The following is a 20,641-nucleotide window of genomic DNA, read 5'->3' as shown; positions in this document are numbered from 1 at the left end:
CTTTTAATCTAAATTCAACTCAATTTCTTGAACTTCACTCAAAGACCAATCATTTTCACCTCAACACATCCTGACCAACTCTACTATTAAAAGGAATTGCTCCTCATCCCCTGCATCTCCACAAGAAGTAAAAAAAAAATATATATATACATATACAAACTTAACTAATATTTGAAAGAAACTTATTTTGGTAATGGGGAATTTCTGAAATTATATTTTGCTTCGCTTTCAGCCTCGTAAAACCAGAATCACAACAAGTTTGGCTTTACAGGTGGAAGGGCTATTAATACAACCTCACAAGAACAGCAGTTGTGTTTGTACAGCACCTCACCAGCACAGCCTTCAAATGTGAGTTAGGAAACTCTGGGCATCATTCCAAAATCAAGAAATACACATGCGTATGCGCACACACAGAGAATCATATTAAAATACTTGTGGTTGAAAGGTGACATGTAAAAAAGTGAATAAAAAGTTATTAAACATGACCTGATATACTATTAAGAGTCTCATTTTTCTATTCTGTTAATATTAGCTTATTAAAAAAATAGAAAGGATAATCAGAAACATCAGACATTTCATAATATCATCCAGAGTGCATTGGCTATACTGAACCTAACTTTGCTAAGCAATGGCCAAACAGACCTTAGAAATCCCAGACCTCCTCAGTCTTCCACAGAAAGTAAATCATGCTTACTCATTATAATTAAAGTCATTCACTATAAACAGGCACCTGAAATTTTATGCATGATTTTATAAACCAATGTAAATGTAGGATTATCCTTTGGAATGACTCACTCAAGCGCTGATTTTTTTTTTTTCTTTTAGCTAAAGCAAGAGCTCTTCTTTAGAGTTGTTTCTTAAACTTACTTGATACATTTCCGTGAAGTCTGCAATAGTTTTCTTTCAAATGTAATTGGCAAATCCTTTTTGAAGAAACCAAAAAGATCAATAAAAGCAAACTGAGTGCACTTAAGGGCTGGTTGACTACTGGCAGAACCAAGCCCAGGACCCTGCATTCCTCCCAGGTCATAATCTCTCTGCCTTTTGCTACTTCTAACACTAGTCAGATGTTATCAAATATTCTGACACCTACCCAAACCCCTCACACACACAGTTTTAACATTTTCCACATGTATTGGAGACTTCATATGCTTAACAACTGGAACTGTTTCTTATTAAGTGAATGTCAAGAATTGAACGCGACATTCTGCTCAACATTCTTCTAGACTATAAGTGGTTCATTTTTCCTGTTGTATCCAGCCAGGCTGCCCCTTTTATTCCCAGCAACACAAATGGAGTTTTATCAGCCTGAAAGAATCTTTATTCTAACTGAAGCCCAGCACTGTAATAACTTGAAAGGCATCTTTAGGCAGCGTAGTAAAAATGTTTGATTTGTAATTGCCTGCTGAACTCTTGCACAGGCTGTTGCCATATGGTACCCTCCCTTCTGCTGGCAAACAATCTTTCCTTGTTCTGAACTTCACAGCCTCCCTGCCCCCTCCTTTTCTGGAGGGTATGGATAGGAAATCCGAAGGAGGAGTTTCTTCTGCTCTCAGTGTGTTCACGGTGACATCATAGGTGGGCTGAACGTCTAAGGCGAGTGTGTGCGTGTTTAAAAAAAACTGTCCAAAAGTGATGTATATGGAATCTGGGTCAGCTGTAGCTGGTTAGAGCACTTCTGCATGTGAAAGTAACACACTGCAGCTTCAAACAACATTTCTTTCTCTCTCCTGGAATAAAACGTACTGGAACATTACTTTTATCTTTTTTTACTTTTTTTTTCCATGATTAGTTAGCTTGGTTATCGTATGGAGAAACCCAGTTCCTCAGTCCAGCTTGGATGTAACAGAGAAAGACAAAAGCGGTTTTCAACTCCAGCTGCAGAATAACAATCCATAGCAGCGGGTAACAAAGGAAGAAAAAGCAACTTGGCCTCTGGATTTCCCATCTACCACAGAAGCAAAACAGCTGGAAGACTTTTTTCTTGGTAAGTTCTGAAATTATTCTTACTTGAAAAAGTTTAATTTTGAACTATTTGTGAATTCTACATACAAATCCCTCAACGCAATTGTGAAGAAACTCAGCCTGAGAAAAGTTTGACCACTGAAATAAAAACCTTGCTTTTGTGGCATTTGGTAGACTTTGGAAGCTTGGAAAGAATTAAAAAGGACTCTGCATAAGTGCAGAGACTAACTCATTGCAGTTGTGAGGATGAACGAGTTTCAGTTGTTTAGCTGTAAATCTTCTGCAGATCTCATTATATACAGTTACAGAAAATTAGTACTCCCGATTCTCTGCTAAGCATGTAATTTGGGTATTGTGAAATTCACTCATGTGAAATTCTGATCCTACCAGAGAGCAAAAGCCAAAAATCCTACTGACTTCAGGGAAGCTGGATTTCACCCAATGCCAGAGTACAGACCTAGCATTACTAGAACAAGAAAAAGGATCCCTCAATAAAACCACTGTAAAAAGTCCCAAGCAAATCAATGCACATCTGTAAGCAGCCATCATTGTATATGCTTTCAGCTGAATTTTTGTGTTACTTCTGAGCAGGAGCAGCAGCCTGACATGCAGAGCCAAGTGAGAAACCAGAGTCGTGCACTGATGCAGAATACAATGAAGTTTGTAAGCACAAACAATCGTGCAGCTGAAAATGCAAAGAGATTGCTGCAACAGGCACCGATTCCTCCCTGTAACAGTCTGGGAACGGTGGGGAAGTTAATTGTACCTCCACTGAGCAGCAGTGCATTTCTAAATAAAGACTCATTTCATGAACATGAAACGCAACCTAAAAGGCTACGCTACATTAAGTGGAAAATAGCAGGTTTTGTTACAGTTGTTCTTCGGGGGGAGAGAAGGGGAAGGATGCAGTTGCAAACCAAGGATAAAAACAAGAAAGCTGTTTACAAACAGAAGAGGAAAGCACGGATAAAAACAGAAAAAAAATAGCTAATACATAATTTTCTACTTTTTTCTTTCTTCATGCTGACTTAGAAATTAAAATACAGTAAATGATCCAGAACAATGGAAAAGAATTTAAGTTATGTATTTGCATTAACAAACTCTCAGAAACATCTGACATGAGAGAATGAAGGAGCTGATACTGAAAGAAGAGACAAAGCGTTAAAAAAAACAAACTTAATTACGGTTTAGTAGTTACGTGAGGGAAAAAATAGTCTGAGACAGCCTTGACAAAAAAGAAAGATGGATCCTTTCCAAGTTCTTGAGCCCTTTTCCTTACTATCCTTTTGTGCTTCTCTACACATTAAAGAGAACAACCTAAACAACAACCCCCATTTGAAGCCTGCACTGTGCGGTTTGGACACCAGTCTCCATTCATTCATGATTAGCCAAGGTTTTGATCTACTCTGTTAGAACAATTCTGAAATCTTTCACAAATGAGAACAGCTGAGTCAATAATTTTAAAGCAATAAACTGGCCACGTGCAAGGTTTTAACTCTCTCTTTTGCTCCCTTCCAACTTCAGAGTTAACATTTTTAAAGCCTTATTTTAAAGGAATGAGGGACTACTAATCTTGTGCCGGTGCCGCAAGAAAGATCTGAGGTATGATGGAAAAATATAGCATTTAAAAAGTTACAGGAATTCCCTCTGAAGAGTGGAAATTCTGAATCTTTAAACTTCTGCCAGTACATACATTGCTTTATCAGGTTTTCATTATTTTACTGGGCTTAGTTTGTGGTTCGTAACATGCTCTGTTGGTCTGGTCCTTAAAATCTCTACACCAATGAATGAAACAAAGCTTCCCCTAGCAAACATCACTAGATGCTTCATGTCTTCAGTAAGTCTTTTACAAAGAAGTTTGGAGCCCTTAAATAACATTTCCAAACACAAAATTCCCCCTCCACACTACCTGCCAGGTAAAACGGTGCAAACACACACAATGGCAAACAAATGTAAAAGGACCCTCACAAAGAAACCTTCACAAAAAAGAGTCTGGAAGTGTATATTTCACTGTGTTTGCAGAATATCCAGTATGACAAATCTCTTCCACAGAGAATTTCTAAGAATCTGTCATTTTTAGGAGTGTCACATTTTCAATGACTGCTTCAAAAGCCACAGAAGATTTTTAGATTGCCTTTTAGAGAAGGAATCGGGTCCCCATTAATCTCGGAGATGTAGGATCCTGTGACTCGATATATCATGTATCAGACTAACAAAACCCAAGAATGTATTATTCCTGGATCTTGGTCAACATAACTGAAAGTAATCCTGTTATTTCAGCAAAGGCAGAGGGACTCAGCGGAAAAGTAGTTGTTTATATAGAAGAGAGTTACTTACAGAAGTACACAGATAGAACAAAAATCCATGAGAACGCTTTTCCTGTAACAAGAGTGCTTTCCTTACAGCTGTATTACTTCTGATGTTATGGATCCAGTTTTAAGCTAAACCAACCCACAGACTATACTACATTCTGTATAAAGACAAGGCAATACAGTTGGGTTTATTGATTCTTAGCTGCTTCGACAAAGCTTAACCGAAAACGGAGTATGCACAGCATCAATATCAGAGCTTTCAGATTAACTGGTATCACATGCTGAGGACATTTATTCTCAGTATTATCATTTACTTTCCCTAAAAATCCTGTTTGTCTTCCTGGTTTATGTGTTTATAAATGAAGGTTTATATAAGAGGGCACCATAGTAACGGCCATATTCTTTCAATAAATATACTGAATAAAGAAATGTACTGAGACTGCACTTTCCATACAAAGGGAATCCTATATTCACACTTACCAGCAACACTTCCTTTACGTTCAGTTTTAACAACCTACACTGCCCAGGGAGAAACTGTCTTCGTCACTGCTGAAAGAACAGATTCTACCCTGTGTTGTGGATCTCCAAATTCTACATCCTGCTGAACTTGAGAGTCACAGCAGGACAACAAAGAACAAATAGCTTGCTGTACAGAAAGTTAAAAAATACCAAATATATGCTAGCTTCCACACTTCCTCATCCTTGCAACTCTAATATTTGGAATTGATACAATATTTTGGGGCAACACAGTCCACTTCATACTAGTTTCTCAGTGAAAGTTAAAAATAGTAGTTACTGGTTTATTTTGCTCCTTTAAATTGGAATTTTGTTCCTTTAAGCACTTCTAAAAGTAATACACCAAGGACTATTTTGGAAACACGAGTGGTTTTTTCACATGGGTATTAGCCTGAAAAAGAAAGAAACCAGAAGAAAAGGAACGGCATTAAACACAAAATGGTATTGCAGCCCTACCCAGAGCTCTGCATGTTTTTAACATGATGACAATGAAGTATGTGTTGCTATGAATTACTGCACGTTTTTTTCCTGCAGAAGCAATAAAAGATCAGCATGCCAGAATATACGTAACACCACTTCTACAGAAACTTGAGACCCAGACCTGGGTGACACAAACACGACAGGACCAAAGTGACAGCCTAATTTAAAAACCACAACAGTTCACAGAGAGTTAAAAAATGTATTTTAAAGCAACTCTATCAGTCATCAACCTCTTTCTCACTTATTTTCCAAGGTCTGCTTTTGGGTATTTCAACAGCCCCTCTTACCACAAGCAACTCCAGACTCACAAGAAGGGTCTGAGATTGGTTCTGTCTAAACTAATCCCTGAGCTTCAATGGTTTTATATCCTAACAGTGCCAACACTACCTAAGCACCCAAGCTTGGGCATCTGTAACATAATGCATATGATTAAAAACCCTAACACAATTTCCCAACTCTAATATTTGCCCCTTCAATGCATTAGATATTAGGCTATCATTCTGTGATATTTTGGATAAACAGTTTGAATTTTTTTAAGCTGCTTGCCCAGAACGCCAGGAAATTTCTGAAACAGTATTTTCATTTCCTTCTAAGCTGATTAAAACTCCAGGTATTCTTGTAGAACAAGTTAGGCACTAAGCTGCTCAAACATACCAAGCAACATTGCTAGATGTTTAATTTGTTCAACATCAACATTTCCATGGAACCACACATGTTCCCTACCATACAGATTCTCCGAAGGAACTCATCCCTGCTTATACAAATCTCTCAGTTTAAGACAAGACACTTGAATTATTTCCAAGTCCTAGGGCAAAACCTCATGCAGCTGTTGTATTTGGTTATGCTGCATCAGACCACTTAATTCATTTCATGGTCTGACAGTACATGGACACAGGACTTCAACACAGAAGCACAGAAGTTCAAAATGAACACATTTAATATTAAAAGAAACGTGGGAAGCACACTGCAGCAGAATACACCAGGGCTGCGCTGCAAAACGTTCGGGTTTGAAAGATTCATTTAAGTCTTAATGTATTTCAGGGGAAAAACGTGCTGCCGTGGGGAAAGCCTCCAGCCATTCATTATTTAAGTAACTGTACAGGGTCTTTAAAAACTACCAAGAACTAAAGTCTTATTCACCATTTTGGACTATGCAGTAGCTATTACACACTGGGAAAAGAGTGAAATATTCATCCTTAACCATATGCCATGAAGCCACTTGCCCTGCATCTGCAAACACCGAACATAGCAGTATCAATACAGAATTTAGGAGATGTGAAGAGGTTTCAAACTTCAGACAATTAGTTCAGCTCATCCTTGTCAAGTCAGAAACCACAGCCCTGTTTCCCATGCGTATACCGTGATTCATGTGAAAAATTAACCTAACGAACTTCCAACTCTCAGCACTGCTTAAGAGACCAATATTTTAAATGTCTGAAATTAGCAAAGAATAAATACACAATTAGTGTTTGGTAGGAATGGTTGGACTCGATGATCCGGTGGGTCTCTTCCAACCTGGTTATTCTATGAACTCTATGAACAATTAACTCTGGAGAAAAGTGATGCTTTTTCCTACCTTTCCTTTAACAAAGCAGAAATTACGCTTTGAGCAGAGAAATATTAACAAAACTTGCAACCAAGTTCTGGTTTTGAAAAAAACATTTACTAGCAGACACCACAAAATACTTATTATTACATGCTAACAGTAAAATATACAGAAATAAGTTTTAAAACATAAACTTTCAAAAACTTTAATGTATTCTGTCTAGTTACGTTAAGTAAGAAACTATTTTCAGCATTTGTTAAAAGCAAGGAACAAAACTGTCAGCCAAAGAACAAGTTGGTTTTGAGGCAGCAGCAGAACATTTGATCAATGCCCCTAGATATAATTCTTGACTGTATGTACAGCATAGTTTGAAGTTTGTAACCGCTGCTCTTAGTGAAGCCAAAAAATAAAGGGTTGACATGCTTACTGTGAGGCTGGGCAGACATCGCCTGCAGCAGTAACATTAAAGCCATGAACGAACTGGGATAAGTAACCTGACGCAAAGGTCACCTTATCATTTGTAAATGGAAATGGGGATGGAAACGGAAAGGGAGCAGCACTGCTCTGCTTCTCCTTCAGGGACACCCTTCAGGACTGCCAAATGCGCTTGGCAGGAGCAGCACAACAACGATTAGCTTTCTCCAGTTTTACTTTATTTGTGTTCGTAACTACACCAAGGCCACCAGACGATGCCTTGCACAGACACTAATCACAGTCTGGAGAGGAACGCCAGATCAACAGCTGAGATAAGAACAAAGAGCGCTTTGCCTGACAAAGCAAGTAAAACACGAAAAATGAGAGGTTTTCCACCTGATTTATCATTTGTTTATCATTTCAAATATCTAAAAAATAAAGTTAAAACCCTTAGGTCTCTAAAAAAATTCTTGGATCTTTATCACTGCCTTTTTAATCCTTTCCACAAAGTTAAAAGAAATAAATTATTTTCCTTTAAGAGGTGAACAAAACACTTCAGTTACGGTATCTATATTGATAACACACCTGGAACTTCAGGGTTATTTGGATAAAAATGTTCTCAAAGATACAAAAGTAGTGTGCCAACAATTTAAACGTTCATCTCAAAAGGCAACTAAGTAGGGACAACCAGCGCAGGAGAAACAGCATTATGGGCTTTCCTTACAAATTTGAAGTTACTTGAGGACGTAATTTTCAACATTTAAGAGAATTACGTCACACTAATCACCTGCCTGACACCAATGTCCCAAAGTCAGCGTTTGATACATCTGTACTTCCCAAGTCTGCTATATCTGTGCACATATGAATAGGTATGTGTATAGCATTTAACAAGTTATGCATATACAAAGCTAAAAGAGGACCAGAAAGGCGTAAATAATCCAAATTCTAATATCTAAATGAAGTTTCAGAAACGTTATCAGTCATGACCGTTCCCCTATTTCCCCTCCATGCAGATATTCTGGAAGCACTCTGGACGTTCTATAAGCTTGTACATTTAATTGCAGCGAGTATACATCTAATCAGGCAGATCTATAATGAAAGCATAAAGCATTCTCTGCAGAACAGTGTTCCTGAAAGATTACCCATTGTAATAACTTCTTCATTAAATCCAAACCCTAAATTTTAGGGTTTGTTTCAAAATAGAAGACTGCTCTTTGAAGCTAATTTCAAGGTTGCAAAGACTTGTCTGCATACATGTGAACATGGCAAATCCACTTACGTGTTTAGGCAGTTTAAGTAACAGTTATGGCTCTGATTGAATTATTTTATCTTTTATCTGTTCAATACTGTCTTCTAGCAGTCATCACACTTGCTTCAAAATGAAGATACTTAAATGGACTTCAGGTGTGCTCCTGTTCCTGCTGTTGTCTATCGGGCGCTGTACAGAACAATCTACACCCAGTAAAACATCTCAGCGGAGGCAGCCTCGCTCAACAGACGGTGGAGAGGAAGGGAAGAAATGTGGTTACACATTCTTGGTCCCAGAACAAAAGATCACGGGGCCAATTTGCGTGAATACTAATGGACCAGGTACTGGCAACAGAAAGGACGAAGTCACACGAATGGACATAGAGAACTTGAAGGACGTGCTGTCCAAGCAAAAGCGGGAGATTGACATTTTGCAACTGGTGGTGGACGTGGATGGAAACATTGTGAATGAAGTAAAATTACTGAGGAAAGAAAGTCGTAATATGAACTCTCGGGTCACTCAGCTCTACATGCAACTTTTGCATGAGATAATTCGAAAGCGTGATAACTCACTTGAGCTTTCCCAACTGGAAAACAAAGTCCTTAATGTTACAACAGAAATGTTGAAGATGGCAACAAAATACAAAGAGCTTGAAGTAAAATATGCAGCACTAACTGACCTTGTAAATAACCAGTCTGTGACTATCTCGCTGCTGGAAGAGCAGTGCTTGAGAATCTTCTCACGACAGGACCCCCATGGGTCTCCACCTCTTGTTCAAGTTGTGCCACAGCACATTCCTAACAGCCAGCCATATGCTCCTGTTCTTCTGGGAGGCAACGAGATACAGCGAGACCCAGGTTACCCTAGAGACAGAGATGTAAGGCCACCACCTGATCCAGCTACTTCTCCTACAAAGAGTCCATTCAGAGTACCACCACTGGCTTTAATTAATGAGGGTGAGTTACCTATCACTATTTACCTAACTTGAGATTTCTCTGTTTCAGAGGGAAACTGTCTAGGCTACAGAAACAGAACTAAGAAGTTAAAGTATCAGATACAGCCTGGCCTTTCTCCTGTTTCTTATTTCCCTTTCCCCCCAAGGAAAGCTTTACTTTGCCAAACAGCCTAATGCTTAAGCTAGAGCTGCATAAGGCAAATTTGCTGAAATAGTTGTTACTCAAAAATTCAATCTGAAGAATTTACACCTTTGAATCAAAAAGTATTGGGGTTTCTGTCTCCAGCTAGGTTTCATTTATGGGAAGGAAGACTCAATATTAGCATATACTTTCTAGTATTTAGCCCTGTTTTTCTGAAGGTATGTACTGGCTACATGTAATACTGACTGGCAAGGGTGAATAAGAGAATCTAATTAATCTTAAATAAACAAAGCAATTTTAAGTAGTTGTCCTTGATGTTTAGCACATACACACTTTCCATAAGTTAATCCCACTAGAAGAATTGTACTCATTCTGTTCTGAGCTGCTCTAAAGTGAACATCTAAATCCACCAACACAGTGGTGCAACAAGTCTTTAGGAGTTTTGTTGAAATACTCAAGGGAATCGGCTAAGTTTGAAAGGATAATTGAATCAAGGCTGGATCCAATTAGACGCCCTCAGCTTTCAAAATTTAAAATTGGAAACTACACCCCAAGTAGGGGATGGCACGGTAAACTAATACCGTAAGAATTATGAAAATACATTCAGGAGACTATCACATCTTCACGTGTTACACTCTTCGGGTCATTAGACAAATTCATTTATCACTAGAAACAAAACCAGTGACAAGAAAATTAACCAGCTCTGAGCCGCCCTGAATTCTATCATGATTCTCACTTTATTAACATGTTGACAAAACTGTGATGAAAAAAAATTAAGGATTCAGAAAAACAGAGTTTTCTCGGGTATCTATTCAAGTGCTTGCTCTTGGCCTCTGTCAGCTCACACAGCAAAGGGGTGTGTTTTTTGGTTTTTTGGCTTTCAAATTGCTGTTAGTTACAGCTGGAAGTTCAACTTGGCTCCTAAGATGAAGACAAACATTTATTTATTTGTGACTGTTCTGCAGCATTACAAACAAACAACTGCCGATGTAAAGAACAACTATTTTTATTCAAAGTCTGCAGAAAATTCAGGCACAGGCCCAACTAAAATGCCAGATGTCATGAGAATTTAAGTCGCACATCATGACACAAAGAAAACAGCTAATATGAAAGTATTACACGAATGTTTGGCCAGACAGCAAAAGTGTAATTGCAGAAAACAGTGACTTCCTGGTTTTCGCTAACCCTTCACCCCTAAAAGTTCAGAGTTTGAATCCATTTTTGCAAGGGAATTCAAATCCCAGGAAATTTATTTTAACAGTGTTCAGCTTCCTTTATTTACTATTAGATTCTTGAGCTTTACGTTCAAATGTTTCTTGCTGTGCCTTGGCAAATGAAGGTTGAGAACTGCTACAGCTTGTAGATCACTGATCATCAAACCATAAACTTCAGAGCTGCAGCAAAACGTCCAGTTATTATCTGAGTTCTCAAATTAAGGTAAGCATATTTAATAGTGCAAAGAAACAAGAGCGTCTATGTCACAGCAGAATGAACTTTCTGGTTTAAAAACCATGCCTATTTATAATGTATAAAGCTGTCAGAAAAAGACCAAGGAAAACCAAACGACACCATTTAGAAACAGACCTGTTGACAACTTGGTTATAAAAGAATAAACTGGACAAACAAGTAGGACCTTTCCCCCACTGTACCTGATGAAGTTGTACCTAACAAATACTTGCAGGTCGCAGAAGTTTATAGAAGGCTCGACATGCATACTAATATTGTGGCTGGAGAGTAAAACTCTAAATTTAGGGGGAACAGAAGGATAGGATCTTATTTTCTGAGGAGTATTTTGGTTAATTTGCTTTAAAATTGACCTAAAAATTGAGGAAGAATAACGTATCTGGAAATTACAGCTTTCCCAATTGCCTTAATCCCTGGAAAAACAACCAGTGTAATCAGATTTTGCTGCCATTATGTTGCAAAAAGTAACTTCAAGTAGAAAGAGTATTTGAAAATTACACACACAAAACCCACACTGCTGCTGATGTCTCTCAGTTAGCAATGTAACTTTTCCTTAAAAAAAAATATGCCCAGTTTTATTTTGGAATTTTCCCCTACCGTTGCCCAGAAAATCCTCTATATGAAGCTTACGTGCACAGCTTCTATCTCATACACTCAAGATAACATTTTGCATGTTACAATAGGATTCAACTATCATTTTATTAAACTAAGCTATTTCATCACTTTCCTTCTCTACTCTATTTACAATAGAAAATTACCTGTACTAAATCATCAGTTTAAAGCACAATTTTATAAGTGAAATAATTGATAGGTCCTCTTCTTGGAGTACATCTAACTTATAGCTGCATCAGCAACTTAGTGTACACAGACTGCTACAGAAGACTAGAGGCATGAGATATTTATTTCTTACATAGATAACATTCTGAACAGAAAATGGGGTTTTAATGTTTTTTTCCTCATTGACCAGAGAGCCCCCAATCACACAAGCACTGTGGAGAACCTCAGTTTCACAAGTCTCAGCATTTCCACTGAACGTGAAATGGATCTGGTTTTCTACTGTGAACTTAAAATAATTGTGTACAAAGAATTTACTTCTCAAAAGCGATTCAATGATGTACACCGCAAGTTATGGGGTTTGTGGGATTTCTTTACACTAAGGGGAGAAGTTTGCTGTGCCCCTACTACAACATTAATTTATGATCAGTGCACAGAAACATCTGAGTATACAAAAACCAGACAGTTCGCATCCTGTGACCTTAATGCCAGATGAATTCCAAGAGTGATCAAAGTGCATTATATAAACAGATCAGTACAATTCTGTCTGCCTTAAATGCTACCTAAAATCACTCCCAAAAATTTGCTTGGGTCTCTCATGGAAAAAAGGATTCCTCAATTCCTCCTCCAGTAGAAACCATACACAATAATACACTGCAGATCTAACCGAACTATTCTTAATATTCACATAAAAGTAAAAAAATACTACTTGTCTGTTTAACGTTTTTCTATTGCAATAATTGCTTTACAAGAATACTTCTAGAACAAACTCCCCGTTCTGATATACGGTGCCCAAATGTACTTATGACAGTTCCAGGAAAGACCCAACTTAGCTCAGGAATTATCTATCCACTGGGCAAACTGCCAACGTGCACAACCTGTGGGGAAGATTTTAATTGTGAACGAGAATGAAAGCACTCATGTTCCACAGCGACAGTATTCCTTTCCTAAGCTACCACTGCATGCACTGCAAGAATGACAACAACATCCCCACATGCCGACAGTACAGTGTGCGGCAGCACTCGGAGCGACGGCTCGATGTCTGCAGCATTCTGGGTAGCACTGTCACAGCCAGAACCTCCAACCAGTCACATTCGTTAGATACAAAAGCTTTCTGCAGTCCAATTAATAAAGAATGCTTCACAGATGTCTTGCTAACTGCACACCTATCCAAGTGGCAATCACTACTTCAAAAATCTATAAAAAGCGCAACCTTCAGTTTGCTTTTGTCACGCAACCTTAATCTGCAAAGGTCACATTCACTTGACATCTACTTTTGATTAAAGAATAACCTCAACAACTGTCTTCTATGCTGCTTTGCACATCAACTTCTTCCATGACTGATGAGTTTTCTCTGAAATTCCAAGTAGATTTGAGAAAGAGTCTTCTAAAAGGAGAGGAAAGCTGCAAGTAATTTATTTTCACATTTACTGAGTACAAGTTTTTGGATACATTTAGGGCATTCACCACTAAGTAGCCCTCAGAACATGTCCTGCATTTCATTAGTAAACAGCTAATTTACTAAATTACAACAGCACTGTCAACAGCAACAACCTTTTTGTAGAATCACAGCCCTGAAAACAAGTATGTGAGCCCTCTCAGCTGCTCAAAAGTCCTTCTCCAGTGCTTGCATATTTTCCTCATCACTGTCCATCCACATGCATCATGCCAAGATAACACATGACATGTAAAAAGACTCCTACCCGTAGTTACCAGGTGGTCCTAGAACTGAGTAAGTGCATAAAGACAAAAAAGTTACACAGTATGAGAATACTCTTTCACTCAATTCCACGTCTGTGGACTTTAACAGTAAGTATTTCTTACAGCAGCTCTCGAACTGTGTATTGGGGTACGTGTGTGTGTTTGGGTGTCTTGGGTTTGTTTTGTTTTAACCTTCAGCAGTTTCAAATGTATGCACCAGAACCCTTTTATTTTTTGTAAAAGCAGTACAGGAGAAAGTAGTAATGAAAATCATATTGCACTTCTTGCATATTAAGAATCAGAGTATATTACCTGCTTAGCAAAATGAAGGTTTTGTTTATTTATATTTATTTACAATTTAACTAAGACAGTAAATTTTCACACTGTTTTCCATGGTGGTTTTACCTTAATTGAATTACCGACTTTCCATTACAAACTATTCCTGAACAATGTGCACTCCATAGCCAAGCTTGAATGCTCACGATATTTCTTTTCAAAAAGGTCCATTCAAAGACTGCCAACAAGCCAAGGAAGCTGGGCATTCCAACAGCGGGATTTATATGATCAAACCTGAAAATAGCAATGAGCCGATGCAACTGTGGTGTGAAAACAGCCTGGACCCTGGAGGCTGGGCAGTTATTCAGAAGAGGACAGATGGATCTGTCAACTTTTTCAGGAACTGGGACAGTTACAAGGTAAATTCTGGAATGCAAAAAACCAGCTGTTTCATTGCAGCGTGGCAGTGATGCGAACCGTAGCAATCAAGACAGTGCAAGTATTTGCAATGCTTCACGGCAAATGGTTGTACTGAATGTTAAATGCTGAGGAACTGGAAACAGAGAGCTGCTGAAGTTAGAGAGTGAAGTTAATTTTACAAACAAAAGTAAAAAGAATGGCCAAAGCCTCAGAGGTGAACATATTTCAGTGGGGATATCCTATTGCACTCAATGTATTACTTAACTTAGGATGAACTCTGATTGCCTGAAGCAGCCTGGACTGGTAAAGCCAACACAACAACAGGGCACACATTCATTATCCTAGACAGTGACAGGGAAATCATTTATTAGAAAGACCTAACTGAACACATGATTTCTATTAAACACACTGAGAACTACAGCAAGGACTTGAAAAGCTTAATTTTCTCCCTTATGAATAATCAATTTCAGCCACTGGAATTATTAATTTAAGCAAATTAATATATTTGCAGGATCTCACCTTCAAAACATTCTTAATAGTTTAAAAGGTAGAAATTATTTTCTTTAATTCAGGTTAGAAATCTGAAGTTGTAGGGCTGGTGAAGGGAAACAAATTCTTGTGTATTACTGTAATATTATGCATTAGCAGGTGTAGTACATAGTGAGACAAACAGGCTGCTTTGGAGCAATTACATGCTAGATGGGAAATGTTAAAATCTGTTTTGTTGAGTTTTTTAGATATTAATCATGTGCTGACTTCATACACAAAGGATGCAGTTTTTCTCCTACAAAGCTGCACTTCAAGTGGATCTACAATTGTCACGTGCATTGTACCTGGAAATAACACGAACTCAATTAGTAATTTGAAAGTAATACCACACAAAGAAGTGACAAAATATGACGATGACGATTTTAACTTTTTACATTCTTGGATTTTAAGCATTCAAATGTTAATCAACCCTTAGCAACTATTATTCAAAGTCTTTACTTGTCAGTAAAGATCTGGAGTTTTAAAAATATTTTATAAGGTCATTATGGGGTGCCTTACATATTTGCCATCAACATTTTGAACATAACACAAAGGAAATCGACTAGTATAAGTGGCATTTAATAACACCTTGATCTCAGGCAAGATTTTGCTCCAAGAGATTTCTCATTAAACAGCATGGCTGAAGAGGGTGTTCTTATTGCCTAACTCCAAGCACCTGGAAGTGCCTCTGAGTGACCGGTGTTAAACTAAAGGCTGAACCACTGGTAATAAATGTCTCCCACACCCACATTTCTGCTTCTTTCCCCACCTTTGTGTAGCTGCACAGCTACAATGCTGACACAAGAGAAGCATTTTAAATGTGGCTGCGAGCCAGGAGAAAAGCACTGCTACCATTTTTGGCAGCAGTGTGATGCTAGACCAGCTTAGACCACTGGTCAAACTGCAGCTTGAGTTAGGAGCCTGCACTCTTTGTCTACAGGATGGAGGCTTCCCCCGAATGTGATGGAAAATAGGAAATCAACTGCAGGTCCTGCAGAACCAACGGCCTGAGAGGGAGGGCAGGGAGACCTCGGAGGCCAGGAATTCTAACAGACAGCTACAGTGTGTGAGGCACCTACCCTAGCTGCAACACCACACAAGAACAACACTGGTCAACTCAGGGACAGCAGACATGAAATGTCACTTCACAGCAACCATACGGGTAGGCTGTGACTGAAAAGGAAAGAGGTTCAATAAATCTAGTAAAAAGTATAGATGAACTATGTGATTAAATTTACAGTAAAAATCAACACTAGGTGCATTAAGAAGGCAACGAAGTTATTGACTTTGAACGCTAAGACTGCTGAACTATAAATACCTTTTCCAACATGGAAATACACCCCCTTGCATGCCATTATTCACACATTCTCTCAGCTTTGTCAAGAAATACATTCTTTCTTTCCCTGTTCTCATTCCCTTTACCTTAATAAGAGGAGGACATCACAAAAAACAGACACCTTTACTAATTCCAGTAATACCTCACGCAGCTCGCAGTCCTGTTAAGCAAATGGCCAAGTGCAGTGAAATAAAGCACTTAAATGCGTGTGCTGAGCTGTTACTCAGAAGCTTAAAGCCTTTTGGAACCCAAGTTCCACTGGTTCATAACATTCCTGCTGATTAATGCTTTGACAAAGAAGTAGAAACCTAACACCACCTTCTGATCCTCTTCTGTACAGAAAGGATTTGGAAACATCGATGCAGAGTACTGGTTGGGACTAGAAAACATTTACATGCTCACCAATCAGGATAACTACAGACTATTAATAGAGCTGGAGGACTGGAGCAATAAGAAAGTCTATGCAGAGTACAGCAGTTTCCGTCTGGAGCCTGAAAGTGAATTCTACAGGCTACGCCTAGGAACATACCAAGGAAACGCAGGCGATTCCATGATATGGCATAATGGAAAGCAATTCACAACGCTGGACAGAGACAGGGATATGTATTCAGGTAAGAAAACTAGTGTGCATGTGACAAGTGAATACAGCAGATTCCAGTACTGATATCACCTTTAAAAAAAGAAAGTAACAAAGTATGCAAATTCAGATTAAATAACCCTTTAGAAAGATGCTTCAAATTGATAATGATAAATATCCCATTGACAGGGCTCCCCTTCAAATCCCTGCACCATTCAGAAACTCCAACTCTATTGCAGGCACACATGAGCAAGCTTTCTATTTAGCTCAATGACACCCTTATCGCTTGCACATGACTGCAGTCAGAACATATTAGCAAGTGAGTAGATGAGGTCTCAGGAAGAAATGTTTTTCTGTGAGGGTGGGGAGGCCCTGGTCCAGGTTGCCCAGAGCAGTGGTGGCTGCCCCATCCCTGGAGGGGTTCAAGGCCAGGTTGGATGGGGCTTGGAGCAGCCTGGTCCAGTTGGAGGTGTCCCTGCCCATGGCAGGGGTGGGAACTAGAGGGGCTTTGAGGTCCCTTCCAACCCAAACCATTCTATGATCTCTCAGAGTAGTGCTGTGGCCACAGAACAGTAATCACCACGACCTAAAGCCTCTGAACAACATGAAAGAAACTGCAGTTGTGCACAGGCTTAGTCATCTACCGAGGCTTGAGAAAGGGGCAGATCACCATTTCATTCTCCTTAAAGGACTTTTTTCTTCATTTCCATACTCTTCCTCCAGCTTTCCCCTTAAAGCCTCAGCAGTAAAAGGCTGGGGAGTGCAATACTTCAACTGCTTTTTCTCAGCGGTCAATAGCCATAAAGCTGAACAAATCTTGCAAACTCATCTGAGACTGTAACAGCAAATACATAAGTTACAAGCAAGTCTTTGTGGAACTGTGCCCTGAACACTGCTTGGGACTGTATCAACTCACATTGCTTCCACTGAAGTATTTCTAAACAGTACATAATCAGAGTTCCTTGAACATTAGCTCACAGGCACGCACTGCTGGTAGTCTGGGAAGAGCTGAGCTCCTTGGTTTTCAGCCATCACATTAAATACCCTGTTAATGATCATCCCTCCAGGCAACAGCTGCTGTTACAACAGAATTCATCATTTCAGCCAAAGCAGCACTTGATTATAACCACAACAGGTTATGGAGTCCTTCAAAGTTCCCTCTGAAACTAAGCAAGACTACGGAAGTGTTTGCTCTCCCCTACTTCTCTTTAAAGCTTAGGTTCACCCATTTCTCTCTCTTTTGCAGGAAACTGCGCTCATTTTCACAAAGGTGGCTGGTGGTACAACGCTTGTGCCCACTCCAACCTCAACGGGGTGTGGTACAGGGGAGGCCACTACCGCAGCAAGTACCAGGACGGGATATTCTGGGCTGAGTACCGGGGAGGCTCCTACTCCTTGAAATCAGTTCAAATGATGATCAGACCTATAGACTGAGGAAGAGAATTCCACAGTGCTCAAGTGGTCACGTATAAAACTTCTCAGCACTTGAGTTGCAGAAAAATAAAACGTTACTTTTTAATCATTATTTTGCACAATCTGCCCCTGCAAAAAGCAGGTCTACAGTTTTCCTGTTCCCCCTTTTCCCCCCCTGTTGTGTTCCCTTCTCCTTATTTTTTTAGAAACTTTTTGTACTGTGACAGACGGTGTTTTTTAAACACACATTCACAAAAGCAGATGTTTGTGCTTGCAAAGCATATTTATCTTTGTTCAAGTCCAACATACTTTATGTAAACAGTCATTAAAGCTGGTAAAAAATTTCAGATGTAAGACAAGATATAAGCTTTTTCACTTAAAAAGCTTATGCTTTTTCAGGTTAACTCAACCCTTAAATGTAAATATGTGAAATTACATTGTCTTGCTTTAATGTGAAAATGGATTAGCTATTTAACAATTTATTTAAAAATGTCAATATTGCTTTCGATAAAAATCTGACTTCACATTACTGTTTAAAGATTTACTCCATGAAGTTACACAAAAAATTGAAGACCTTCTAAGCTTTGCCAGCAGAGAGATTTTTGCAACAAATAATTATTTCAAAATGAAGCGGTGAATTAAACAAAACACAAAGTTTCTTAGCGCTGTATAGAATTCTGTAAGATCTGCATAACCTACCTTCTGTAAAACACTTAGGCAAAAATGTTACTAAAGTAAGAAAAATAATTGTAAGAAATTATGGATAAGCTTAAGACAAGCAAATTGCTTGGGACTTTTTTTTACCTTCAACCTCCATATCCAAGCATCCTAACTAAATAAAAATAGCTCTTGATATTTGGAACTTAAATGGCAAAATGAAGAGTCCTGATATTAAAATCATGACCTGACACTTGGAGAAGACTGCCCTGCTCCAACTAGGAGTGGTGAGGTCTGACCAAGCGCTCACACACGTTGATTTAGAGAAGGACCAAGCCTTTGAATGCTGAAAGTTTTCCTCCAATACAGCTTTCTGTTGACAGAGTGAAACACAGATTAGAGATGAGCTCTGAGTATTTTCTCCCTGCCACCCCAAACTTGAGATTACTCTTGTGACATAAAAGTTCCCCTTCCCCTTCACGTATGCAACCTTTGATACTGTCTGTGTCAAATTTCCTACTTTCCAATATCAGATTTCCATTGGAATTAATATGTAATTTAAGAAATTAATTAGAAAGTACTTTCCCAACCTGTAACAGAAGCCATATAACATTCTGCATCAAAACAAGAGAATTCCAGCAATGGAACAACAACAAAACATTTGCTGTAGGTACCACAGTCTCTGACACTAAAGCGTTTTCCTAGTATGTAAAATTATTTAATAATTGTACTTAGCCACATGGCTTACCTAATTTAACTTGATACTACACAAAACCTAAATATGCTGTTCTGAACTGTAACCAACAGATTTGTTTGGCACCTCCATATGTGCCTTCAGGATATTAAGGAACTTTGCCCCTGTTTAATATAATCTCCCAGCCCGCCCCACCAAGAGCCAAAAGAATAATCTAATATCATTGTTATGCTAAACTAGTCAGTACCAATTGCTGTGCAAAAGCTCATTTGTAATTCAGAGGAGAGAAAATAGCATTCTGTTTTCAAAACAGTCTCTGGAGTTGATAAAGCTTCATTGATAATATCTGGCTGCAAGGGCTATAATTAATTCTTTGGTCAGAGATCAAAGTCAACAAATTTCAACAATATTTAATTGGGGTTGGTGGGGGTGGGTGAAGAGGTGGGGAATTAGACCCAGCATATTCCATTACTGAATTCCAAGAATTTTAACTGACAAAATATTTAAGATCACAATTCTGAAACTGTTCTTCATATAAGGAATATTTGTTTGTTACAATTATCGCATAGACCTCATTGACTGAGTGTTCTATAAAACGCTTTTTACTTGTAAATGCTTAAAATTCAGAGTATCTGTAGTCTATTCTTTTTTCCTATGGTAGCTAGACAGAAAAGCAGTTCATGTAAATTTAAAAGCTGAAAATGTCCTCCAAAACATTCCGTTAATGAACACTTCTAACAGCTTTGGTTCATTCAAGCTTGGAAGAGATCTTATTTTACCACAAGAATCTCTGGCTTGCTACATGACCAGTGTTTGTTTATTCAGTGCAGCCAGTGAAAGGTGTACTTTGCAGAACCCCCTAAGTAAAATTAGCTTGCACTCAGCCTTTAAATTAGATCTTATATATCAGACATCTAGAAAGTGAGTCTTCCTTAATTTAAAGCTGCAGGATGACGTTAACTAAACACTATTACAAAACGTACCCAGAAAGCTCAGACCGCATACTGTGCTCTGAAAGGAGAAACTTCAAATTAAAGTTGTCACTTTAAGACGATGAGGAGGGAAAGCTCAGCTTGTAACTATCAGTTCTCAGCATTTGAGTCAAATTTCCTAAGCAGGGTAAAAGAGGCTGTAGCATCCCTCGAGCTTATTACACTGGGTGTTCAGAACTAGTTTGTCCGTGAAGGATACAGCTTTCACCATTCCTGGGCTACCAGTCTGA

The 20,641-nt window shown here is 38.7% G+C and overlaps 2 protein-coding genes across 5 annotated transcripts in view; one reads left to right on the top strand and one right to left on the bottom strand.

Annotated features, from left to right (window-relative positions):
* Positions 1–20,641, bottom strand: part of RALGPS2 (Ral GEF with PH domain and SH3 binding motif 2) — a 115,774-nt gene that overhangs the window by 36,144 nt on the left and 58,989 nt on the right. The gene's annotated exons all lie outside the window — the stretch shown is intronic.
* On the top strand, positions 1,061–19,431 carry ANGPTL1 (angiopoietin like 1). 2 transcript variants are annotated; one of them, XM_069862641.1, is made up of 5 exons: positions 1,061–1,987; positions 8,594–9,438; positions 14,020–14,213; positions 16,419–16,689; positions 17,902–19,431. In XM_069862641.1, exons 2-5 carry the CDS (start codon positions 8,613–8,615, stop codon positions 18,087–18,089), a joined length of 1,479 nt encoding a protein of 492 aa, XP_069718742.1. In that variant the 5' UTR covers positions 1,061–1,987; positions 8,594–8,612; the 3' UTR covers positions 18,090–19,431. The 2 variants fall into 2 exon arrangements, with proteins under 2 accessions (XP_069718742.1, XP_069718741.1); XM_069862640.1 differs by having other exon boundaries at positions 8,591–9,438; positions 17,902–19,430.

This window comes from Phaenicophaeus curvirostris, chromosome 8, assembly GCF_032191515.1.
Source record: "Phaenicophaeus curvirostris isolate KB17595 chromosome 8, BPBGC_Pcur_1.0, whole genome shotgun sequence".
Classification (NCBI taxonomy): Eukaryota; Metazoa; Chordata; class Aves; order Cuculiformes; family Cuculidae; genus Phaenicophaeus; species Phaenicophaeus curvirostris.
Note: the sequence above shows the minus strand (reverse complement) of the source record. Positions and strands in the feature narration are given on the sequence as shown.

Bases quoted from the DNA above. Each gene is read 5' to 3' on its own strand.
- ANGPTL1 (XM_069862641.1), top strand. From the start codon at position 8,613: ATGAAGATACTTAAATGGACTTCAGGTGTGCTCCTGTTCCTGCTGTTG. The intron at 9,439-14,019 runs GTGAGTTACCTA...CTTTTCAAAAAG, and splicing joins ACTGGCTTTAATTAATGAGG to GTCCATTCAAAGACTGCCAA. The intron at 16,690-17,901 runs GTAAGAAAACTA...TCTCTTTTGCAG, and splicing joins AGACAGGGATATGTATTCAG to GAAACTGCGCTCATTTTCAC.